A 26310-nucleotide genomic window follows, 5' to 3' on the forward strand; every position below is an offset into this window, starting at 1 on the left:
AAGCTGTTCCACTTGTAGGCACACACCCAGTGTGCGCTGCAGAGAGTTCTCTCAGAGCCTGAGAGGATTTCGAGTTACTGGAGGGTTTGTCCTTGAGAAACTACTCTACCAGGTTTTCTTGTGTCTACAGAAGTGACTAACAAAACAGAGACAACAATAAGTGGTTTCTCTAAATACATAATTATATATATGAATCATAACTGTAACAGAGCAAACTGCAATACGTGATATTCACATTCTCCTTTATATTTGATTCCAATGCAAACTCATTTCTCAACCCAATCTCAATACAGTACACTCACAGCTCCACAAAGCCACACATGGAAACCTCAGACATCCCCAGCTGGACATACCTACAATGTCATTGTTCTGGTACCATATGACTTATGTCTCATCTCTTCTCAACTTTAATTGGAGTGATTCACATACGAAGAGCTGCCTACGGATGAAGGTGAAAGCATTAAACCTTTATGGTTCTCCTGGCTATCTAGACTGCTGCCTGAGCATCCTGGGCCTTTACCAAATTGATAAGCTAAATAGAAACAGCAGGGAGCGGAGAGAATCAATCAGCTAAATGTTTGGTAAGAGGATTGAGGGAGACATGAAGGGGACGTCTCTCCTCGTTGCAGTAAACGAAGGGTGGCAGTAATACCAGAAAGGCTCCATATGGCCGTGACCTGAAGCCTGCTGTACGAGGCACAGGGTGGGAGGGGGGTCAGGGCGGGAGGAGGGGAGCTGGAGAAGTCTATTACCATTTACAATACAGAGGCATATCTGTTTGCCTTTTCTCAAGGCTGTTTCAATTGCCATCACACAAATGTCATCATATGATTATATGAGAAGACAGAATAACTATCACAAGACACTGCTCTAATGTAAGTGGGCTGTATCATTACAAGGCCACCCACGTGTTTTTTCCCCTTAATAATATTGTGTCATCTGAGGTATCATAGACGACTTTACAATATGTAGTAGACCAGGGGACTGCAAAAGTTTGATTTCATATCAAGATTTAAATTTTAATCACATGGTGTGGAAAAAAGTCAGTAAAACTGTCAAAGATCGAGCTTGAAGTCTGCTCCCAAACTGGAAATCAAACCACATGTTGTAGCCTTTGGCTCTTGGGTGTGACTGTGAGGTTGGTATGACTTTACATTTTTCTTTACGCTTTGTACATAATTCAAAACCAGTAGGATGTTATTCTTTCCCCAGCCCAGCACGGACCAGTGTTGGGACTGGAGAGAGCAATGATATAGTGTTAATAGTAACGCATGCTGAGGGGAGTGGGTGTGGGTCTGACAATGGAAACACACTTTCAGTTGAGCTTGTACAATATGAACTCAATCTATACGGCAGGGCCGGCGGGCTGCGGTACATTTTTAGAACTCGTTTTCTCGCGCTGGTCAGACGTGCTGACTTGGAACCGCGAGCGTCACCGGAGCTGTTAAAATTCCTGTTCCCTGAAAAGCGAAAGCCAAGGCGGATCAGAATGTCAACAGGAGATTCGTAAACCACACATGTTTCCCAGAGCACTCTGTCAAAACCAGCTGTGCATACATCACAGCCCTCTGTGTGTTAACTACAGGGGGGACACGCAGAGAGATGGATAGAGCAAGACCAGAGTGAAAAAAAAGGAGTGGGAGAGGGAAAGACAGAGAGAGAACAAAAGAAAGAAAGGGAGAGACAGAGAATGACAGAGAGAGTATGGGTGATAGCATCAATTTCAGGTAGACAGAGGGGGGGGGACACACTCAGGGAAAAAGTGAGGTGGGGTGGGGCAGGTTAAAAACAGTTGACCTGAGTAAAGAGAAAAACAGTCACTGTCTCTTAAGAGTCTGGAACTCTTAGACCTATCTGTTACCATGTCAACACTTGCCCAGTCCCCCCCCCCCCTTCCAACACTCCAGGTTGGAGAGGTCAAAGGTTGACAGGTGCCTGAGGGAGACAGCAGTCCATGGGTCAGATTTCTGAGGGGTCAATGGGGGGTGGGGCAGGAACAGGACAATATCCCCTATGTCCAAGCTAAGAAATCGACAGGTCGAGAGAGTCCAGACGTCACGTCCAATCAACTTCATCTACAGAGCCTGACAGACACGTCTGTCTGGGTCAACAGCAATCAGCTTTACTCAGCCACCGAGCACTGTAATCCACTACTCATGACCTTTAATGTGAACGTTATAGCCTCAATGACAACCTGTAGTCATTCCATTTATGGAAATGTATTCCTCACTGGCCATCTTTTAAGTTATAAAGTTTTGTTCAACATACATTTTATGTTTCATAAGTATTTTATGTGCATGTAATCAAACATACATTCTTTGTCCGTACTTTTTCCGTCCTTACAAACCATGTCATACTTTGATATGATTTGTTTAATGTACCTTAGCAGCTTCAATGACATTTTGATATCCAGATTCTAAAGCACGTCATAGATGATTGAATTAGAGATTAACTTGGAGCAACCTTGAAGTGGCCATTACCCTTGTATTTCTAACCTAATTAGCATAGACAAGCCATTGTCCACATAATGAGAAGCAGTAAAAGAGCACAGCTACATGCATTTGCTGTAATATAATATGCAAATAACTCGTTTAACCCTGTCGTTACTGTAATTCGTTTTTGGTTGTACTGTGTTTGCATATTAGTTTTTCTAAAAGTACGTCTCAATTCCATTAGTATAATGAGATCACCTTATTATATGAATGACAGATGTCGATATCCAATGATCTCTTTGTGGTGATCAATGTCATGGAATCAGGACAGGAGGCCATCGGGAATGAGGATGTCAATTACCGGGTCACTATGCTGGGTGTTGTCGTGTCATCCCTATAACTAATATCCCCTCATCAACAATAACCTCTCACCAATCCTGACCGTAAACACAGACTACAGAAGAAGAACTTTAACTTAAAAATCCTAAAAGAACCATTCCGACCCCCCCCCCCCCCCAGGCTATCCCCAGTATCAGAAGAGCGAATCAGATGACTTGGATCTGGTCTAGACCTCAACAGCCACGTGACGGGCATAGACAAATGACCCACATTGAAGCTTTGAAAGCAATGTGGCCCTTGGTCCCATGCAGCGTTGTGGCTGGGGGGAAGCAACGCAGACTAATTTAACATAGCCGCAGGCTAGCTTAGCATGTGCCAATTAGCTCAAGCGTCGATAGCGATGACACTGGAGGACGTGGCGTCCCACTCCAGGGAGGAAGCCACCTTACGCATGGATGCTGCTCCACTGACAGCAGCAGATTTGATCAGAACACATGGGCTGGGGGTTGATGGATGCGTTTGGAGAGGACACACACACAAACACACACCCACGCACACGCTCACGAACGCTCACATTGACACACATAAACAGGCCTACACACACCAACGTTTGCGCTCGTACACACGCGCGCACACACAACACACACACACACACACACTGAAAAGAAGTGACACACCATAGACATTAATCTGTAATGACAGCTATTAAGGTCAGCAAACAGCAGTTCACTGAGACAAACAGAGGCAACATAGTGATGCGATGCGTGGGGACAGTATGGTGAGGAGGGTACAGGAAGGGCAAGCCAAGCCCATCCTTCTCTTCCTCTGTCTGTCACTGCAACCCCCTCTGTTCTGTCCTTCCGTCACAGCAGGAACACAAACAGGTGTGTTTTCCAACGCAGGCAACAGCCACCACCACCAGGACGAGGGTCATCTGGTTTCTACAGGTCACACTTGGCCACACTCTGACCCCGGAACATGAGTTGTCGAGGTGGTTCGAAAACAAATGTCCTTGTTGCCTGAAAGCTTCTAACTTTAGTTTGTTCTCCCCGAAAATGGCTTTAGCTTTTCGCTCACCCAGCAAATAAATGTCTGTAGGTGTACTGTACCATAGACACAGCCATACACGCTAAGGGCACAAGCTGTGCCCTCTCTCTTACCCTGGGCACACTCGTCTTACTGCTGCGTAGCTGATGACTGAGGTCCACCACTGAGGAAACAGAGGGTTCCTGTTTGTCAGCCAAAGTTCTATTGTTACTCCCTGGCTGGGTCATTTTCTTACTGTACACACTCTGCTCTCTCTCTCTCTCTCTCTCTCTCTCTCTCTCTCTCTCTCTCTCTCTCTCTCTCTCTCTCTCTCTCTCTCTCTCTCTCTCTCTCTCTCTCTCTCTCTCTCTCTCTCTCTCTCCCTCTCCCTCTCCCTCTCCCTCTCCCTCTCCCTCTCCCTCTCCCTCTCCCTCTCCCTCTCCCTCTCCCTCTCTCCCTCTCCCTCTCCCTCTCTCTCTCTCTCTCTCCTCTCTCTCTCTCTCTCTCTCTCGCTCTCTCTCTCGCTCGCTCTCTTATATCTTTCTGTCTGTTTCTCTTTCCCTGTTATACTCTCTTTATTTTAGTTTATCCTGCTATCTCACTGTGTCTTTCTATACTGGGTAGAATCTGGTAAGGTATTCATGCTAACATTCCTCTTGGTCAAACAAAACCCAATCTTTTTTTTCTAGAACAATCTCTTATCTAGATCATTCAGTTGACTAATATTGACCTAGCCTCAGAAACATGGTCCAAACACGTCGCCAGAACTGAGTTTCCTGTTTTATCTCTGTCTCTTATCTTCTCTCTCTGGGAGTACAGTTACTCCCGGTTTTATCACTGGTATATCTTTCTACCTATCTACAGCTTTCATTTTCTTTCTTGTTCATTTTCTCTGTGGTTCACTCTCCCAAGTTCTTTTGTCTTCCTTTCTTTCTACTTACCTTTCTTGTTCCTTTTCTCTTCTCTTCTCTCTCTATTACCCTGTTCTACCTATTCCCACTTTTGTCTTCCTCCCTTTTCTCTCATTGCTTCTCTGTCTCTTTTTCTCTCTTCATTTATCAAGTCCATCTATCTTTACCCTCTGTCACTACATGATGTGGGAATTGGGGCCTGTGTGTGCTGGGTGGCGGTCAGAGGTGTTGGGTGATTGAAGAAAAGTCTGGATCAACATCTGGATTTAATGCACCATTAAGGTCATCAATTGTTCAGCTTGCACCTGCAAACCCCCTACTCTAAAACCTCATCTCTCTCAACCTCTCGCCTCTGGGTCCCCCTTGCTCCCCTGCCTCCTTCTCTACCTCTCGGCCCCGCTCTCTCTCTTAACTTGAGCGAGTAAATCCTTCCCTGCTTTTCAATCACAAACTCTCCCCTCTTCACCCTCTCTCTCCTCCCAAGGCTCTCTCTCAGCCTCTCTGCCCCTCTAAGGTGTTCCCCTGCGGCCTCTCTCCCCCTCCCTGCCCCTCTCACAGCTTGTGTCCCCTCGCTCCCCTTCCCTGTCTCAGGCTGTTGTGTTTTGTCTGCCAGCCCCCCCTCCCCCCCTTTTCTCTCCACTGAAGCCCAGGTTTCCTGAGTACAGGAACAGGAGCTGGCAGAGACACACGCTGTGAAACGCCAGCACGCCCTTTCCCACTGAGATTCACATGCGCATTGCGCAGCTCACGGTCACGCAACACATGCACGTCAACACTTACTGGCAGACGTGGACTTTAGATGTACATAAAGATATGAACACAAAGACACACACACACACACACACACACACACACTAACAGACAAACACGCAAACCCAAGCAAATCAGACTCAATAGATAGCACACACGTAAACAGATATTCTATAAAAATTTCGGCTAAAATAAATGATTCACACTGGCATACACAGAGATAGAGTCAAACATACACACACCCTCTCACACATTGTAAACATGGAGAACAACCTGTTCCCTCACAGGCACGCACACCGTCACTCTCTCTATTAACACTGACACACACAAACATAAACACCAACGTCCTAAGAACGCTCCATTTTTGCGGAGTGAATGATGTTTATGTCTCAGTGGCTCTTTAGTGTCTCTCGTGCACTCGCTAAGTGAACAATGTTTATGTCTCTTTGGTTCCTAAGTACACTCTAAGAGGGCTGTGCCCTGCTGCAGCCTGACAGACGCTCTTGAGTTCACCCTTGTGAATGAACAAATGTGCCCCATAGCACATACTAACCCACATTTTTGTAACTGTGGTACTACTGTCTGATTCAGCATCTGTTTGCCCATTTGGGAAGCTAATGGCAATCATTAAAATGCTATCTCTAAATTAGGAGGTGGGAACATATGTTAGTTCGAAAAACAATTAAAACTAGAATTTTGTGTTAATGTTTGTGCCAGGGGCCATTGTAAATTGACACATTACAGCAGGCAGGGAAAACATCAGCGGCAATTGAATACTATGTCATTTTAACGAGTTTTGCGTTTCCCATTAGCTCTATTTTTACGTCGCCCCCTTTCTCTGTCTGTTTCTGTCTCTATCTTCCATTGTTGTGTGGCCGCTCACTTGCTAAGAACTACATGTCCCATATTACACGACGTCCCTCTGACGTCAATTATTTGCGCGCTGAGTGAGGAGTGGTGAGTTGGCTTTAGAAGAAGCTAACGTTCGTAGCAAGTAACTGGATTAACGAATATAGTGACAGACATATTTGCTCTTGTCTGCACGTATGTATCTATCAATTGTTTTTACAATTGTTGCTATATCAATTGTTGTATATCAATGTTCGTCTGTCTGTGGCCAGGAGTTTGAGTTGTAGTTGAAAGCCTAGCTTGCTAGCTTAGCAGCATGTGAAGCTAATCAATTGAATTAGAGCCTACTGTTTAGACAAAAATAGTAATTCCATTTGCATATAGTTGTTAATACTAATTTTCTTATCTAGTTTCCTATAAATGGATAGCTCTGTAACTTACCGGTTAGATGGCTGACAATACGTATTCGTCATCACACATACAGAATTCTTCCAGTGTCCAAACGTAGAATCTCACCTTTACTTAAAACTCTCTTCTTTTAATGTCATCTGATACCAGGCTTTCTTTCCCTGGTGCTTCCCTGCATCTTCACCGTCTCCCCCAACATGACTAAGCTGCTGGAATGGCTGTTTGGTGTATCGCTATTAGGCGCTGCCTGGGCTCTGGTGACCTTCGACCTCCTGGACCTGCGGCTCCCCCAGACATACATGGAGGTGGCGTGGCCCATGCCCGTCTACCTGCTGGTGGTGTTTGGCTGCTACTCCCTGGCCACATTGGGCTATAGGGTGGCCACGTTCAATGACTGTGAGGATGCCGCAAAGGAGCTTCAGGCTCAGATAAAGGAGGCCAAAGAGGACCTGAGGAAAAAGGGACTGAAGATGTGAAACAATCGCAAAGACTCATAAAAGACAGTGATGGACAATGAAGAAAGAGTTCTTTATCATGGATCACTCTGCCGTTTTATGTTCACAGGTGTTGGTTTAGGCACAGCAATCGTTGTTTTGTTCGGTAACAGAATGGTTGTCTTATTCTTCAGGATTTAGTGAGAAATACTCTAAAACTAGGAAATTACTATCTGAATGTACAATCATTCACAGCAAGTGCTTTGTGTTGACAGTAGTTAGCATCCTGATTGTGACTATGTAACGCCAGTGCCAGATGCGTTACATTTCAACTGTGCACATGAATGGGCTGCTTTCAAGATTTTGATCTCATCCTATAGCACCAGCAGAATATTACATTTTAATACTGGGGGGGGAAAAGTTATTTGAACATTCCCAAAAGAATACTAGTAATATATGACATAGTTAAAGCACTCTGCTCTTGTGTAGGTCCTTGTACTTCAGTATATAAAGCCCTAATTGTCAGGCTGGACTAGGACTGGTAAGGCTTACAGTAGCTGTGTCTAGATAAGTCTGAACATGGAATTACATCCTAGTGTTTCTGAAAATCATCTTTGTCATCAGCTTTGTTAGTTTTTTTTCATGTTTAATAAGTGCACATTCCATTGTAATGTTTCAGACTTGTGTCCTGAGGCTGTGGTGACTTAATAAAAGCGGTCTATTTTTTCCCAAAGCTTGCTGTGTGTCTGTCTAATGAATGCATGCCAGACTGGGACTTAGAGCTTAGGGGCTTCCATACGTTGAATGCTGTCTTCTGTTCTATGAAAAAAGAAAAAAAAATCTTCAAATGTTCTTGCGTGTTGGCCAAACCAGCATTTCTAAATTTCTCCCTTTTTGAAATCTTGTTCAGCTCAGATGTATGAGAAAAGTATATGGCTCAGAACGGATCTGATGTTTTTGGCAAAGGCTCATTTACTATGTCAGCTGTAAAATACTGCCTAGATTCCCATTTTCAGTGACCCCTGCTGTGCATGAACAAAGAACAGTCGAGTTTAGAGCCTCATTACAGGATTGCTGCAGTCCTTCAGAACAATAACTTTGCAAACAAATTGGCAGTTTTCTTTGAGTTGATGTGCAAATGTCTGGCTGCTGGTCAAATTGTAGAGTTTATAAAAATGAAAGCTCCAATATACCATAGAACCATCGTAATTCAGCAGTTCTGAAATGTAAGAACAAACATGACTGAATAATAAATAAATAAATGTATGTCAAAATGAATGACGTTACCACCAAGCCAGACAGACTCAACATGCCAAAGTGAGAACAATTCTGCAATCTAACGAATAGACTCCACTGCACATAAAATCCCAAAGCACTTCAATGTAAAATATCCTCACGTTTTAGTTGTGGATTTGCAACAGCATTATTGCTGTTTGGTGTACTGGGGTAGGAGTCTGCAGAACAAAGAGAACATATCTGATTGAACCGGTTGACTTGAAACACTGAGGATACAGTGCTACACAGTGTTCAAATTGAGCTGGAAATGGAACTAAAATCCATCAGGAAACCCCATAAAAGTGAGGGACGCCCCGTATGAGAGAGAAATGTGTCCTTTGTATCTCTTGCTATTTGTTTTAGCCGTGCCCTGACCCACCATTCAGCTCTGGGCCGCCCCAAGGTTAGAAGACTAATAGAAGAACAAACTCTCTGTGTTTTGATCCCCAGGTGTGTCTCTGTGACAGTAGCTATTCTGCTCAAGCTGATGTGATTCATCTAAAGTTAAGGAACATTGATCAAGGCCTTTTTGAAGGTTTCTCGCAACCGAAGGATGAGTTTTGTGTATGAAGGGCATTAGGAAGAAGCAAGAAGCAAAGTTGCTTTTACAAATGTCCCAGCCCTCAGAAAATCCTTTTAAAAATTACGTAATAAACTTTTCTTCAATGTATGGACCAGCATGAGTCATAAGTGTAGGTGTCAGTATAATAGTTGATGAAGTCATCTGTGCTAGTGAAAAGGAGTATATCTCTCCTAGAACCGCTACTCTTATCACATAACACTTGTTATGTGGAGGTTAAAGAGTTCTGGAATGCATCAATCGTAAATAGCCAGGAATATAAAACACATTTGAGTATTAGTAAGCCTTGAAAGGGATGTTTTTTTCTGAATCTCCATTCACTTCCTTAGAAGAGTTTCTCCCCCCCACTCACAGATCTCTGAAACTTCGAAGTTCCTTTGGTTGCAGTTACTACTGGTAAGTGGAGTCTGTGTGTGCCCTCTTCTGGGTTTTGAAATATTTCCCGGAGGTCAGGCAGGGAGGAGTTCTGACAGACAATGAGGCAGAGAGAGATGACTTATGTGCACAGAATGTGCTCCCTCTGCTCTCTGAGCTGGCGAGAGGTGAGAGGCGTTGAGAGAGAGAAGCACAAAACAACAGTGACAAACAAACAGACACGGAACATGAGAGACATTCTACAGTGTCTCCCTGGAGGCCTCACGGCAGGCAGGGACACCATACTGCTCTGTGTATGAAATAGAGAGAAAGAGAGAAACAGAGAGACAGATAGGGAGACAGGGAGATAGAGAGAGAGAGAGATCCTCACCGCACAGTGATGAAAGGTTGTAAATTCACAGGCAAACCTCAAAGCTTTTAAAAGAGCCAATGTTAAAGAGGTAAGACCGAAAGAGATATGAATAGATAGGGGCACAGCATATTTAAACAGTGACTAGGTAAGTAGAGAGGGAGGGAGAGAGGGGGGGGAGAGAGAGAGACAGAGAAAGAAAGAGAGAGAGAGAGAGAGAGAGAGAGAGAGAGAGAGAGAGAGAGAGAGAGAGAGAGAGAGAGAGAGGTGGCACTGGACAGAGTCAGGAAACCAGAGAATCCCGAGCAGGAAAACAAGATAGAGGACCCTGTCAGAGCCGTGGGTGAGAGTATGTGACAGGGACTTTTGGGAAGAGGAGACCACACCCTGACCGCTCTCCCATGGCAGGGGGCCAACAAGTGAGGGCCTGGGAGAACCCGACCGCCAGCGCTGACTGTGTTGTTGACAGTGACCAGTGATTCCTGCCATCCCACTGTCCTTTCTGACCTTCACTCGCTCTGTCACTCGACGCCATCACCGAGGCTTCCACAAAGCCAGGGGCTTCAGCATTCAGGAATCCTAAAACTTGATAAGCATTAACATACAAAATAAATATTTTGTATTGGAGTAAAAAATGACATTCTTGTATTTTTTGGGGGGGGATCTGATCCACAACAGTACTCAGACATGGAGAGGATCAGATTTAAAATGTACCATCAGGACAGCCTATTTTGTTCTCATGGCTCCTAAACAGCTGGTCTCTCTTACTAATGTTTGAATGCTGGCTTCCCAATTACACACACACACACACGTCTACCCAGGTTACAAATGCTACAAATGAAACAACAATGTTAGATAGCGTCCCCATGGCCCTCAACCATCCTTGCTTTTATATCGTTTCCTGTGCCGGCTTGGCCGAGACTGCTGTCTGTGATATCTCCCAATCACTTTCATAATATTTCAGTGTTATTTCCACTGTTATTGCCACGGTGACAGCGGCTTTAACTCAGTCACAGGGTAGGAGGATATGAAATATAATTTTCTCGCCTGTGCGGTGAGCCGAATGCACCTCAAGAGTAGCCTGGTTGTGAGCCAGCGTGTGTCTTGTTGTTTTGTTGACTTCGTCCAACAACAGACTCCGACCAGCTGGCCCGCCGTTTTAAACCGACGCAACCGTCTTCCAAGTCCAGCTCTTCTCGCTGTGTGAATCCCAACGCTAAAGTTAACCCATGCAGTCCCTATTCAATTCAACCTTTGCTTAGTGATGTAAGGAACAGCACAGCATCATGTCTGCTGTAGGCTGGCTCTGAGGAAAACCTGTGTAAATGAAAACCCATCCAACCACAAGACTGTCGAAAACTGGAGTCCCAAACACTCACTCATGAGGGGTGTCTACCTTGTGCACCGACTAGGTTTCTCCTCTTACGTTTCCTAAGCCACGGATCCCTGCAGTGTCTGCAGACTGTTCAATTGTCGTTGTTATTTGTCTGGACTCCCCCTAAAATTTACTGCGGTGATAAAGATTTTTACCCTTGTTCCTCATCGCTCAGTTAAGTTTACCTATGTCAGGGCGCTGGTGGAGTGAGTAAATAAGAGAATAGTCTTCTCACAGAGCTACTGTCCTGTAGAGGCCCCTGGAGAGGTCAAACGGCTAAGTGTCTGCCAGCCTAATTTATGACAATCACTTTGAAAACACAGGGGAGTGTTGTGGCACCAGCACACTTTGGGGCCACAGCTGCTTTAACTGTCACGGCCATAAAGATCTTATGGGAGGGGAGAGAGAGAAATAGAATGAAGAAGAACAATAGTGGTGTCGAGGAGTGGACGGGAATATGAGAGATAATGGAATGTGGGAGTGAAGGGTGGAGGTTCACAAAGTTGAGGGAGAGAGAGTTAAGTCAGAAGGGTCCACACCTGTGTCTCTCCAGCACCCGACTTAACACCAGGTCTTTTGTTAATAACATCTGCAGATCTACATCTCTCTATTGTGTTCCCTTTCCGGTCATAGACTGAGACAAATGGCATGATTATATATGGTCAATCTTGCTACATTACTACTGATTGTTCATTGGTGCAGCTACCAACTCATCATTATTTCCATTGTAATAACATAAAAAAAGGGTTTGTTTCAAGCTTTGAAAAAATTATTACATTGGAGGAAGGGACGCTGTTCTCGTTTTCCAAAAATATCTTTTTTTATTTAACGAGAATTTCACATTAATCATATCAAACAGGTCTTTATATAATCTTCTTCTATATGTACATATAATACACTTTACTTACACATGTACACAGTAAGGTAACGCATATTCTGAGAACAGTAGGGTTGACTCCATGTTGGTCACGTGTCGTGTCTGTCATTCAAGCCTCCCTATAAAATCATGTTGTGCTTGGCAGCCATCACTGGGGTTGGGTCATGTCCATTGAGTACACACATTAATGTGCTGTGTCTGGGTTTGTATTATCAACAATAAGAGTAACAAAACCACTCCCACACTTGTCATGAAAACAAATTGCAATACATATTTTAACAAAAAAACTTAACTGAATTAAACGTGTACTTTTCAATAAAAATTGAATTTTGTTTTGCACTCTTGACTGACAATAGCATCGTTTCGGTTAAACAATAGGAAGGACTGCGGTGAGAAGAGTCCAATCATGGTTGTAAATGCTGGTGGATATAAACGCTACAGGGACACAACTAGCAGAGGAGGCCAGCCTCTCTACGCTACACACAACATCTCAGTGTTCACTTTTGGCAGATTAACATCGTGTCTGAATCCTTCCACACTCACTCTTTCTCCGTCTCACGCTCATGGAAAAACATGCACTCTTCCTTTCACACAGTTTCTCACCCTGAGAAACAGCATCTGCCTCCTTCCCCTCTACAGTAAACATATCATTGCGTTCAACATACAATATCATATACAGTAAAATATCAGCACATATAAATAATTTTTCACAGAATGTACACAACACCTGTCGGTTCTATGTAGTGTGAATCCCTGTGTTGTACTATGGAGCTTGTATTATGATGGTCTGTGTGTGTCAGAGTCTGTACAAAGTCATAAGTAGTGTGTTGCTTTCTGTTGTGCAGTATAGTGCTACGGTACAATAGCACATTGTCGAGTCTGCAAAGGAGCAGCTGTGGTAAGTACAGGCCCTGCTTTTGTCGATGCTACATTGAGAAAAGAATCACTTGGACATTGATGTCACTCAATACCAATACAATAACAACAATACAACAAACAGTACACTGCAGGGTGGAATAGTATACACTGGAAAGATGACCGCTATGATCTTTGGCTCAATAGGTTAGAGACATTTTTTGAATAAATGCTGTTTTTTTTGTTTTGTTTTTTTTTACAAGTTTACATCTTCATAACATAAAAATCCAAAGAGAAAGTTGTTTTTCTTGATTGTTCTTCGTCTGTTCCAGTTTGTGTTCCCCTTTTATATTAGCATTTATATAAAAAGAAAAGTCACATATGGAGGAGAGCACAAAAAATACTACAATTAAAGAGAAATAATTTTCTCTGGAAAAAAAAACTAAAAATACTGACATCTTTTGGAAAGAGTGAGAAGGCTAAGTGCCTCCTTGGTTATCTCCAACCATTGTCTCACTCCTTACACGTGGTGCATGAGTGTTTATCCATACTTTACAAGTGTAAAAACTCTTCCAATGGCCAGCACTGGGCTTATAGTCTGTGTCTGAGGTGCCTCACAGGCCACCTTCAGTGTCCCTGAAAGTCCAAGGGATTTGTAGTTCTTTTTGTAGTCTCTTATTGCAGCAACATCAATAATAAGAGTGGGAGCATCAGTGAGAGGGTTGTGAGGGACGATGATGTCACGGCGGAGTTTGTCCGCACACTTTTCTGGACCTCAGGCAGGATCACCACTGGGTCATCTGTGGGAAGAGTAGAAGAATCAGTAAACATAAGTTGACTACAAATGATCTCAACATCTAAAACACTAGTGCCCTGAATTAGAAAATGTCAGCTACAACATTCAGATGAAACACTTCCTGGTTTCTTACTGTACCTGCTGGAAGTCTGTTGGAGGGATTGTGGGCTCCACCTCCAGCCCCAGCCCCACCTCCAGCTCCTCCTTTTGCCACTCTGGCCTCCTGAGAGCCTGGAGGAACAAACACAACACACAATCAAACCAAGTCCCCGACGTCAAACCAGCAGGCTCAAACATGACCATACTCAAATCTGCAATCCTCCATCCGACCACTAGAGCGACACTCACCGTCGGCAGCGACAACGTCCACCCTGAGCCTGAGACACTCCTGTCCGTGGTGGTGCAGGGGTTTGGCTGCAGGGGGAGAGAGAGGAAGAAACACCAGCGTTAATTACAGGCTGGCTAATGCACTTCTCTCCTCCTCCTCTGTCCTCCTCTGTCCTTCTAATAACCTCCACACACACACACACATCCACATAGACATGGACAGACGGGCGTGGGCCAAAGCCCCAGCCATCTGTGAACAGCGCTGACCTATAACCTCTGTTTATCTAATTAGAGCCATCCTCGGAGGTCAAGGCGTTGGGCCAGAGTTGACCTACCTGGCATGTGACCAAGATCTGTTGCGCAATAGCACATATAAGCATGCCATCGGTGTTTCACATGGCTGTTCAAAAAGGTCAACAAGCTTATCTCAGGCTTTGCCAAAGTTTCTAAGATTGTGTATTAGACACCGATAACAGACAAAGCTCCTTCAGCCAAAACCTCTTACAAACTACCTGTGTGACCCTTTTAAACTTGTGAGAGGAGACACTTACAGATATAGTAATAGCTCTCTCCCTGGCGGAACTCCTTGCCCAGGGTGAAAGGCGTGAAGCGCTGGAACTTTTCAGAGAACTTCTCGGGGGCGTGGGGGGCGAAGGGGTGTCCGCACTCCCAGCGCATCTGGTCATAGGACTGTGGGCGGCAGGCCGCGTAGTCCTCCTTCTCCACCATGTAGAGGACGTAGCGCTCGGCATCCTGGGAGGGCACCTCCCCCAGCGGGTAGTGGGGGCAGACAATGTCCAGGTAGTCGTTGAGGCGCACCTCCACGGCGTAGTCGTCCCACTGGAACCTGAGGAGAGAGGAGGACGGGGCGTTAGTTAAACCAGCGCGGGACTGATAAGCACGTCAGCTGTAGCACTGGAGCCGGCGATAAATATCCATCTGATCTGTGATTACGTATCGACCGGGGAGGGGGAGCGCGTGTGGCCGGATACGACAGGGAAATCAGAGAAGAGCTGGAGAAACTTGTGGGGGGAAGGCGAGAGAAAAAGGAAGAGAGAGAGACAAAGAAAGAAGACAGACGTGGGAAGAGGGAGAGTCAGGGAGAGGGGAAACCGCTTTTGAGTTTCTGGGAGAAAACAATATGAGAAAAAGCGATCCGAGCGGAGTGGCGTGTGTATAAATATGGATGAGATTGGGCCGGCTAGAGCTAGCTGGCGGGCGCGCCGGGGCTGCTGCTGCTAGGAGGGTGCATTGATCCCGGCTCCACCAGAAACGGAATGATGTTTGCAGAGAAACATTAGCAGTCTGTCAAGACTGCCACACTCAAGAGATGAGTATCGACATCTGCAGCTCTGTACATAGCAGACAGACAGGGAGACAGAGAGACAGGCAGGCAAAGAGGCAACAGGGGCACAAGAAAAGAGACGTGAATCAGAGTGAGAGTCTCTCCAGGGGGTCTCCCCCCCCCCCCATCCCCCTCTCTTTCTTTTTCATTAGGACCAGACAGAAGGACAGGGAGACACAGACGCGTCTGGTAAGTGTCTGTCTCCCGCACCCTAACCCTTTCATTACTGAGGGGAGTGTAAAGACAGTCGAGACAGACAGACTGGCTGCCCTCTCTCGTCTCCTCCCTCAGCCCCTCCACCCTTTTTACGACGGCAGTCTCTGTTCTGCCAGGTAGTCACCTCCACTCTCTCTCATACTGCCTCCAATCCCCCTTCCACCTTCCCTTCACTCACTTTCTCACACAGATATGCACCCAACTCCAGGGGGTCGTCAACAGTATGGTGGTAGTGTGGTCGGGGGGGGGGGGTCGTGTCGTCTCTATTTCGGCCTTCCATGACTTGAGCTATTCCTCCGGGTGAGGACTCACTCCTCAGACCCCGCACATCCATCATCAACCTGGGGGCGGTAGCTGGCCACCGGAGACGCCAGCCCCCACCCCCAGGGCTCAGTTACCCAGGCTGGGATGATCTATTTACTCCCCCCCCACCCCCCCCGCCTCTCGCATCACCAGGGTGCCTGGAGGAGAGGGAAGACCCCACTGTACTAAATGTTTTCACAGCTCGCATCCACAATGTGTGTCTTAGATAGGGTTTTATTGCTTTTGCAAATAATATGTGTGGAATGGTCTTGCCTTTCAGCCATGAATAGCCAGTGAGTGTGTTTGTGTTTCTTTTATCAACCCCCCCATTTACACCACACAGTTCGGTCCGAGCTGGCCTGCTCCACAGCCCATGGGTCGGTATTGACAAACTTGCCAATGAAAGCTCAGCTCCACCTGGAGAGGGAACTCCAGCTTCCATCGATGCAACAAGTGACATTTTGGGATCGTTTTCAAGGGGAAGGGGTGCGTGTGTTTGTGACAAGATCCATGTGTGTAACTAACGATCAAAGCGCACCAGCAGAGGCCCCTGTTGCTCGTTAGATAGTGTTGTTGTTTGTTACTGGGGGACCCCCTGGGTTAAAGGACAGACACAGCGGCTCCAAACACTGGGTCCCCTCCCCCACTGACCCCCTCCGGCACAGTCCCCCCCCCCCCCCCCCCCCCCCCCCCCTCGCTTCAAGCCTCACTGCTCCCTCTCAATACTGATGGCCAGATTAACTAACAACACTGTGACAAGAGCAGAGCAGAGTGTAACATGGCGGCAAAAAGAACAACTTTTTCTGTCTTCGGTAATGAGAGTACAACTACTTCTATCAAAATGCATTAGATAACAACATGTCCTAGGCCAATGTGGCTGAACAATTGTTATTCAACAGCAGCACAGCAGCTTAGTGCTTATCTGCAATTTGCCTGCCACGTTTCGTTTACCAGTCTGGCAGGAAAGTGGCTTTTCTCGCTCCTACTTCCAATTCCAGTTAAATCAATAATGCTACAGTTGTTTGCTTTGCCTGACTGTCAGAGTTGCCCATCTCTAAAAGTAAACACAAATCACACAAACACTGTCTCTCTCTTTCTATGTAGGTTTGTCACTTGTCCCCTCCCCCCACCCCTGATTATAAGCGGGTGGTGGTATGGTCCCAATGTGTTCATCAAAAGGGAGTAGGAGGGGGTGCAATTAAAACACAAAGAGGCATTAAAGTCACCCTGGAGGGGGGCAATTATGTACCCCCCCTTCCCATCACCCCTCAGGCTGGGAGTTAGGGGAAGGAAGGACAGAGGGAGGGAGGGCTAAAGCTGGGAAGGGCTTTGATGACAGTGTGATACAGAAGCTTGGTCACTGCCTGCATTTTATTCGTGTCACTATTCACACACACTGACTTGATGGAATACCTCACTCATCAGAAGGAAACAAGGCTGAATGCACAGTCTGGTTATCACTTTAATAGGCAAACAGTTGAATTATCCTGGGGGCTCTTTTTAGGAGTTGTCTGTCTTAATTAGGACATCTTCAGACTCCATGATCCAATTCCAATGTGTCAAAAGCTTTCTAAAATGTCGACGATACTTTTGTAGATTCAACCCTCTTCATTTCCAATCAGACTGTCCTCCATCTTGCCACTCTCTCTAGTTTAGGTTCAGAGTTTGATTAATACCCTCTGGTTTTCCAGGGATGCAGTGTCTGGTGACGCACGGACGCCAAGCAGAAATAAACCCAGGGAGGGGCCCTACATTCTCTACTTAAAGATGATTTGTGTAACTATGGCAGATATGCAACAGCGAGTGTGGTCAGTGTGTCTGTCAGCTGTGAGGATCCGGTTGGATGTGTACGTGTTGATAAGAGCGGATAATGGTCTGTGGAGAGTGCAGCCAGTTAGTGATGCCAAGCAGTCAGGGTATATGTGTCTGTGTGTGCGAGAGTTTTATCGTCTGGTGAAAACAGAGCAGAGACACCACACGTCTCCTGCTCTCAGAGAGAATTCCTGATTTATTAAAGCCTCTTCAGCGGCAGGAGCCTAATCTCTCTTCTTTAATCTCACTGGCCAGCATTTTGCTTTCTTCTTCACCTCTACCCCCTCCTTCCATCCATCTGTCCTCTCCATCTCATGTCTGCACTCTATCGCTCTGTGGAATGCGGGACCACTGAAGGGAGGAGGGCTCGCTGGGGATCAAAGGTCGGCCAATCGAAGAGTCAGCACTGGAGGCTCTCAACGCACCCGACACACGTGCGGTCAGCACGATCAGAGGAATATGGCCTCCGCGTTGTTAAATCCCCATGTAACGGATGTAGTAAGGAGCATCACCCGCAATGGGGGAATCGATTAAGGCTCGTTTCAAAACGCAAGCAAAAACCCTCAACTGGAGCCCGTTGAGGGTTACAGGATAGCTCAACATCTGACCTCAGCGTGCCTGCTACCACATTAGCAGCCAGACACTCTATAGACACCACTAGACCTCCACTCCTCCGGGATCCCTCCAGATGCCCCGTCACTCAGAGCCCAGTGCAATTACACTAACCGGGCTAGGGGGGGATCTACATTTTTTCCATCAAGGTTCTAATACCACACTAATTCTCCTAAGAGGTGACCGCTCTGTGCCACGGATGAGTGGATGGGAATGCCGGAGGGGGGGGGGGGGGGGGGGGGGGGGGGGGGGGGGGGCGCTTAATCGGCTCGTCCGAGCCTGGATTATGGGGTGGAGCATAGACTGAGCCGGAGTCCATTCAACAGCACCAGACCCTGCCTAATACTGGGGCTTAGACTGGACACTGCCGGCCAGAGCGGGGCCGCGGGAGTGGGGGAGCACGAGAGGGGGGGCTGGGTGGAGCTCTGGAGTCATTGTCCTGACAGAGAAGGGAGGTATTACTGTGGACTTTTGCGCTGCTAAAAGAACCGGACTGGAGGGTGCGTGTAGGCCTGTGTTTGTGTGTGATTGTGTGTGTGTGCGCATGGGGCATGTGGGATATGGAGCGAGAGGTGTTACAAAAGAGCCAAAATCCTTGAAACACAGGAGGCGTTCCTGTCTGATTTATCATCTGGAAAATGAAAACAAGTCACGAGACTCTTTGACAACGTGGCCTGTATGAGATAGATGTTCTGGAACACAAGCCTGACTAAGCTGGGCTGGTCCAACTCTATTTTTTTTCTTACCAAACCAAATTCTCCTCACTTCATCCATCCATCCATCTCTGTCGGGTGTGCCCTCCCTCTCTCTGTCCGTCTTTCATCACTCAATAAGCCCACTGGATCCTTCACTCACTTCGCCCCTCCCCCGTTCGACAAACCTGCTCAACCTATTGCAAGCAGCTTTGCTGGTATGCCAAATATGTGAATTAGTGACCCACTGTTTGTGGAGGCCAACACAATTTAGCGTGGGTTGGCTGTTGTCATAGAAACAAGTATGGTCCCAACTATTAGTCCCCTCCCTTTCAACATAATATTCCAAGGCTGGTTCACTTGTCTGGTTTTTGGAGCGCATTCCGTCATCAATCTCTCTTCTTTTCTCAGTCTGTCAAGTCTGCCTTTGTTTGTCCATCATTGTTCGTTCGGACAGTGTCATTGGCCACATATCTTCACTCCTTTCCTCCACAACAGCAAACAACAGCAAAACCCAACCCTGGTCCAACATTTGCAAAATAATTGGCTTATTTCTGCGTGCACAGGAGGACTGAGATGAATATGTGTTCTCTTTCTAGCTGTCTAACAAAGTCCCCTGAGTCATTTGTACCTCTATGACGGCCAGACCCAAAAGGTCAACGCTGACATCACATTCCTCTAGAGGGAAATATCAGTGCAAGGAAATCGATTCGTTGAATTGATTTCTGTGAGATGAACATTGTTTTTCATCGTTTTTTTCCCTCCAATCTACACACAAATTAGGCTTGTATTTTAATTAATTCCATGGAGAATATATAGACTGTGAGCAAGGGTCATCGTTTTTTTTATGATTTTGCAACTATACTAGGTCTGGTTTACATTTCTGCGCGACACAGAAAGGTCTTTACATGGCTGACCTCTAGGGGGCAATAGACAATTGAGGGAAGCCACCAATGTGCGTGCTATTGCTGCGGGGACAAGTTTACTGTCCCCAGACATTTATTTGACAAACAGGACAAATGCTAGAGACACACATTGTCCTTATTGACGCAACAATACAAGCATAATGGCTTACTCTACGAAGACAATATTCAATCCACACAGTCAAAGGCGCACACATGAATCCACTACAGTTAGTTCCAGATGCATGGCCAAACATGCACACAGCTTCACTAATAAGATGATCCGGACATTGATGAAGTAAACTTCTGTCCATCGCTTCAGGAACGGTGTGACTATTCTATTTGGTTCCCCAACCCCCGATTTCTTCCACAACAGACAGACATTATTTACTGGAGATGTCTTTCATCCTCTATGTTTGGGGTTGAGAGGGTGGTAAAAGAACATGAACAACAATCACAGGACAGCGTGAGGGGGGAGGAGGAGGAGGGAAGAGGAAGAGAGGGAGGAAATCTGGAGGGTAGATAACAAGAGGAACGAGAGACAGGGGCAGAAAAACACTCACAGGGTTGATGAGGGTTCAAATGATCAGAAGCAAATCTTACAGGAAAGAGAAGGACACTTGTGAGTCAAGCTGGGGGGAAAGATGGGCCTCAGTGAGTCAACAGGTAATGCATCCCTGACAAAAAAAACGATCCCCCCTCTCTTAAACCAATTAACCATCATCAATCACTTCTAATCCACTAACTCTCACAAGAGGAAGCCACACCGTGTACATTTTCTAATGTGAGGTGAAATTCAATCAATTGCCTACTGTTTTTTTCCTTTCTCAATTGCGCGTGCGAGTGTGTGAGAACGCTATTGTTTACTGTGGAGACAGGATATGCCGTTTTCCCGGGAAAAGACTTGGTCAGGAAACTAGCCGGCGCGGGGAAACACGCACATGCACACTTTGCTAGCACTGCCTCGGAGAAAACCTTCGGCCCGCTTTACTATCTCCCACCTCTCCAGAAATCCAACCTTCGTGTCCCAGACAGGAAGAAAACAGGGCAGATTAAAGTCCGGGAATTTGTCGTCTGACCCCGAGACGGGCACATTCACCGAGGTAAATGCAGACGATTACAGTCACATCCAGTCCTCTACCCTGTGCTGCGGCGATTACTGGGTCTGTCACTATAGATTAGCAAGAGTCCGCAGTGTGTGTGTTCTTTCAGATTCTATTCCACAGACAGAGATTACGAGACTAGATTATGGTAGCTGAGAGAGGGGGGAGGGCAAATAATGAGAGAAAAAGAGATCAACAGTCCGAGAAAAACACTCAAACTTGTTTGGAAAAGGGGGGGGGGATTAGAGAGAATTTTTGGAATCTGTGTTTTTTTTAAAGGAGCTCTAATTTAGATTGAATGTTGAACAATGCAGAATGCGCTTATTTGTTAACACTTACAGACAACTAGCCAGCCCTACTTCTCTCCCTTCCGTTTCACACACACACACACACACACACCGTTGTTTTTCTCCATTTCATTCCTCTCCTTCACAGAGCAGAGTTCTTGGACAGGCTCTACCACTTTCATTGCCCCATGAGGAAACTCAAGAGGCGAAAAGCCCACAGAGACACACTAATGAAACAGAACAGACCTGGATTCACTGCAATACTGGAGAGTATATGTTGGGAGAGAAGAGGTGGAGGGGGGGGGGGGGCATCAGGGAGAGGTAAAGCTAGAGAAAGAGGGTGAAGGGCCTGGAGACGAATTGCTATGGGTGCCAAGAACGATATATATAAAAAAAATTCCACAGCTCTGACCATTAATCCCTCTTTCCCCTTGGAAAGGAGAGTAGGAGGTGAGGAAATAATAGACTGAAAAGGGGCAGCTTGTAAAGTTGAGATAAAAGGTAGCGAGGGAGCGAAGGGGACCCAGGGACGGGGGAATGAATGAATCTCCCCCAGGCGGACCCAACGCGGTGTGAAGAGGAGGCTGGGGGTGGGGGGCAGCATTCAGAGACCACCAGAGTGTCAGGATGAGTGACAGACTGATAGAGAACATGCCACTTCATCAGCGCTTACACTCTGACCCCCCCAATCAGTCACACCCGTTACCGTTTTGTTCTGTCAGGGCTCCGCGGCGGGAATTCACCAATTTGTATAGGAGCCGCATCACAAAAACACCCAAATTGACTGGATAATAGTCTCTAGATCCCTTATAGAGGTGAAACATAGCAGGAAAAAAAAATCACACCTTAAGAGGTCAGTAAAGCTATAAAAACCCATCTTTTTGGTTAAAAATAAACCACAGAGCAAAGCATGTTGGGTGGAAATACACCCAAAGCCCCTTTGGGATTTAAAGATTAAAATATTAAAAGGACAATTACACGCAAAAAAAAGCTTTAAATGAATGTTATTAATAGGAAAGCGTAGGCGTTATGCGGATATGGTGTGCATTAAAACTGAAGAAGGCTTGAATGTAGACTCAAACAGACCCAGGAAAGAGTTAACAGGCACACTGAACTTTATGCCACAGAAGCAGCTTGAACAGGGAAGCCTGCCAAAGCCAGGGGAGGAAGCTGTGGAGAGAGGGAGAGACAGGTACAGAAAGGAGAAGGGAGGAGGGAAGGAGGTTCACTCATGCAGTGTCAGAGAGCAGAGGAGGGAACTGGAGAAAGAGCAAGCTGAATGAATGCATTATTTCCCAACATTGCGGTTATGGAGTCTATTGGACACAAGCAAAGAGACAATGTTACAATCAATAAGGGCTGTGTGGCTTGTGTGCAAGCATGGAAGTGTGGGTTAATTTCGGTAATCTCGGTAATTTAGAGCTGGTGCCGGAACCCACACTGCCTCCTCTCCCTAAACACAAGCTTGGGCATACTGGCAAGACAGTTTCTAGGAACTAGCCCCGGTGATTAAGCTGCACTTAATCAGATATATGGCTGCACACTGACACAGAGCCCAAAAGACAGAGAGAGAACCACACACACGGGGGGGAAGAGAGAGAGAGAGAGGCCTGTGCTGTCAGAAACAGGTATAATTCGTGTTGAAACACAGTGGTGGTTAGCTCACAGCCATGACCTTGGGAGTCAACATGCCTCTAGGCACACACAGACCAACCAGTGTTGTCTAGAGCATCTGTAACTGACTGGCCCATGCATGGAGAAGGTATATTTTATATCTTAAATTCATCAGTTACTGAGCTGTGTTAGACTGTGTGTACATATATACACGTGTGTGTGTGTGTGTGTGTGTGTCAGAGAGAGAAGGGACAGGTAACCTACAAACCAAATGGAAAAAATAGATAAAACCAGATGTCCATGCTACTGTATCAAGACTGAATGCAGGGGAAAGCAAATTGTGAAAATTGACAACAGCATGAGATCTAATCTCCAGGACCCTTAGTTATTTCAGAGAATGTGGAATTAAGTGCAGCCAGAGGGAAAGATTTAGCTCAGATAATCAGTAAAAATAGCAGGAGCGACAGGGGATTACGCCTTTATTTGCAGAAATGATCATTTGTTGTATAGCCTACTTGTGGTTGACGTAACAACACTTACATTTGTGGGACTTAACTCAGATTTCTTCCGAGGACATGATGGCGTAATGTACATGTTTCCGATGACAATACCTGCAGTGACATTACCAAGCCAACACTATTCATGGCCTCTGCTATAAAAAGTTGAACACTTTTTAAATATGTTTTGGTAGTGGGGTGGTTTTGCCCAAGACAAGACAAAGCAGGTGCTAGCATACAAGTGAGAGCATACTCTTACCAGTCTGTGAATGATTGATCGTCTGCCTGTAGCTGTGCATGATTAAGTATGTTTGTGTGTGACTGAGAGACGTTCTCGACTGTGCTCGTATTGGAAAGTGTGTTTTAACTTCAAACTCCCACACACTCCAAACTCTTCACCCCACCATCATCAACCATAACTCTAATTGACTCTCCCCCCCCCCCCCCCCCCCCCCCCCCCCCCCCCCCCCCCACACACACACACACACACGCGTATTCTGAATGGCCACAGACCCCAACAATGTCAGCTCCAATTTCTCCTTCCCAAGCTATCCATCTCTCTTCCCAGTGTGACCCACCAGCCAGGTCTTGGGTTAAATCTTCTGTCTCTGTCAAAGGCCATTACCTCTCATCTTACCCCCTGAAATATGAACGGTCGTATGTCATGTTAACCCCCCCACTCCAGAATGCATGATTTAGTAAACTTACAGTAAACTCCTAACGGATGGAGACACTCACTCGCTATCAAAAGGTGCGCCGATTGCAACAGATATTTCAACACCAAGATGACTTTTTAAAATCAACAAAGTAATACGACACACTTTACACCCTAGATTTTATCCACTAGACCAAGAGACATCAACATTATTTACATATCAAGTAAGTGCTTGTTAATATAAAGTGAAATTCAATTTTTTTTTTTGCTTTTTGTGTTGCTTTTGAAATGAGAAATAACATTAATCATCGGATTCGGATAGGCTACAACGGTCTGAAGAGTAGGCTTGGTTAAATCCACTAGAACCATGGAATCCTGGTGCGGAGTAAGCCATCTGCCCTTATAACACAATTGGCCTAACCGATTTAATTGCAGCTACAGGTTGTTAACACTTATTCCACGGACACAGGTTGCGCAAGTGTAGTACAGGTAGCAAGACAGACAGACAGAGAAGGCAATCCAACCCCTGGGGCAACTCTGACGCCTATGGGATGCATGGTTCGGCCCTGTATTATCATGACAACAGTGGTCAATTCGTCGCATTACTTGATATCCATAAGAATGTGATTGGGTTTATTAACAGTTATGGCAGACTACCGCGTTGGTTGCAGATCCAATTGAATTTAGGCTGCACCTTATTTAAAATGTAGATACAAGAACTTGATAACGCACTAAACAGATATTCTGGGATGATAAAACTTTTTTTTACAACAACAATTATTCATCATGCATATCAAGAATGCAAGAAAATAAAATACTGAATATACAAGATTTCTTACTTTTGGTTGGTGCTATTCCAAAAGACGCTGTGACGCTCTGCCGAGGCAACACCACAGGCACAGAAGCTGGCAACGAAGCATAGTCTCCAGACCAAATCCATTGTGGAGAGGAATGGACGAGCGCAATGAAAAACCAGGTGTTCTTTTAAAGAAATACAACTCAAGAAAGATGCGTGTGTCCGTGCAGGAACGGATTCAAAATGATTGCTATTGCATGCAACGCTTCGCCACAGAAAGAGTAAGCTAAAGATAATGAGCCAAAACTATCTGGATAACAAATACCTAGCTTTCAGAGCAGTCCGTAGTGAATGAACAGTAACGTATGTGGTTGCCAGTTTTGTTAAACGCCTACTAGCTCAAACCACGCCCTTTTAGGTGGAGACCCAATGGGATAACAGAAACTGTCTCCCCAGTGATTTTCACAGATGGAACCCTCGAGCAATTCATACTCCACTTTAGATGAAACTATGTTGTGTTTATGTCTGAATATTGATCAAAGGTCTAATAGCACAAAGATTTTCCAAGAAAGATTGTGTAACCGTGTTTGATCATAAACGGTCATTTAAGGTCAAATATGCACAGTAGTGCATTTCGAAAGTAGTATATAGTACATGGCAAACAACATCTATGTCCTGGGCATGAATCCCTACCAAAAATGTTTAACACCATCAGCAAAAATAACGGTTATGACAACAAAATACTAGCAAATTAGGGAAAGAATAGCAAAACTAGCTGTAAGATACTAGCAACAAAAAATGCAAAATGAATAACAGTAAAATTAGCACAAAAAAATATACAGCATTGGAATGTCGTGGAGTGGCGATGGATATGATGAAGTACATTGAACGACTAGAGTAAACATGTAGGTGATCATGTGATCAGTAGTCACTGAGATTAATGTTGCTGGTAGAGATGCTTGATCAGGAACATGTGTTCAATTGTTGGCTTTCCGGAAGCTGAGAGTACTGTCCTGACAGTGCTAGTACACACTGAGTGGATGTTCTCCTAATTTAGCTAGGTGCTTGTGCTCGTTTCTCTGTGTGTAAGAGGCAGCTGACAGTATTCAGAACACAGCAAACTCATTGAGATTGCATGGTTGTTGTGAGCTATCCACTGGTAAATAGGTCATACCCCTAAATACCTCAAATATTAATGAATCGCACACTCTCATCCCACTTGATTAATTTTTCAATGTCCCATTATGTCTCCAGTCTTATTGCCTCGAGTTATTTGCCTTTAAGTTATTGTCTACCCTCAGCTGAAGTGTTTTTTCAGTAAAAACTGACAGAACATTTCATGAAATCAAATCAAAATGTATTTGTATAGCCCTTTTTTTACAAGCAATTTCACAGAGGGCTTGTATTATGCCCATAGATCTGGCCCTCAACCAATTTAAACCATCAAGGAAGACAAGAAAAAACTCCCAGAAAAACTCAATTTGTTTTATAATTGTGAAACAAAGTAATCCTCATACG

The 26310-nt window shown here is 45.5% G+C and overlaps 2 protein-coding genes across 2 annotated transcripts; one reads left to right on the forward strand and one right to left on the reverse strand.

Annotated features, from left to right (window-relative positions):
• Positions 1 to 6865: 6865 nt before the first annotated feature.
• Positions 6866 to 7882, forward strand: dpm3 (dolichyl-phosphate mannosyltransferase subunit 3, regulatory). The gene has a single exon (XM_047019328.1). The coding sequence runs from the start codon at positions 6913 to 6915 to the stop codon at positions 7189 to 7191; it is 279 nt and encodes a 92-aa protein (XP_046875284.1). The 5' UTR covers positions 6866 to 6912; the 3' UTR covers positions 7192 to 7882.
• Positions 7883 to 11901: 4019 nt separating this feature from the next.
• efna1a (ephrin-A1a) lies at positions 11902 to 25139 on the reverse strand. The gene is made up of 5 exons (XM_047019277.1): positions 24836 to 25139; positions 14510 to 14805; positions 13980 to 14045; positions 13770 to 13862; positions 11902 to 13635 (listed from the first exon to the last, which is right to left on the reverse strand). The coding sequence occupies exons 1-5, from the start codon at positions 24934 to 24936 to the stop codon at positions 13511 to 13513; spliced, it is 681 nt and encodes a 226-aa protein (XP_046875233.1). The 5' UTR covers positions 24937 to 25139; the 3' UTR covers positions 11902 to 13510.
• Positions 25140 to 26310: the final 1171 nt, after the last annotated feature.

This window comes from Hypomesus transpacificus, chromosome 4 (genome assembly GCF_021917145.1).
Source record: "Hypomesus transpacificus isolate Combined female chromosome 4, fHypTra1, whole genome shotgun sequence".
Taxonomy (NCBI): domain Eukaryota; kingdom Metazoa; phylum Chordata; class Actinopteri; order Osmeriformes; family Osmeridae; genus Hypomesus; species Hypomesus transpacificus.

Bases quoted from the DNA above. Each gene is read 5' to 3' on its own strand.
- efna1a (XM_047019277.1), bottom strand. From the start codon at position 24,936: ATGGATTTGGTCTGGAGACTATGCTTCGTTGCCAGCTTCTGTGCCTGT. The intron at 14,806-24,835 runs GTAAGAAATCTT...CTCTCTCCTCAG, and splicing joins TGGAATAGCACCAACCAAAA to GTTCCAGTGGGACGACTACG. The intron at 13,863-13,979 runs GTGAGTGTCGCT...TTGTTCCTCCAG, and splicing joins GGACGTTGTCGCTGCCGACG to GCTCTCAGGAGGCCAGAGTG.
- dpm3 (XM_047019328.1), top strand. From the start codon at position 6,913: ATGACTAAGCTGCTGGAATGGCTGTTTGGTGTATCGCTATTAGGCGCT.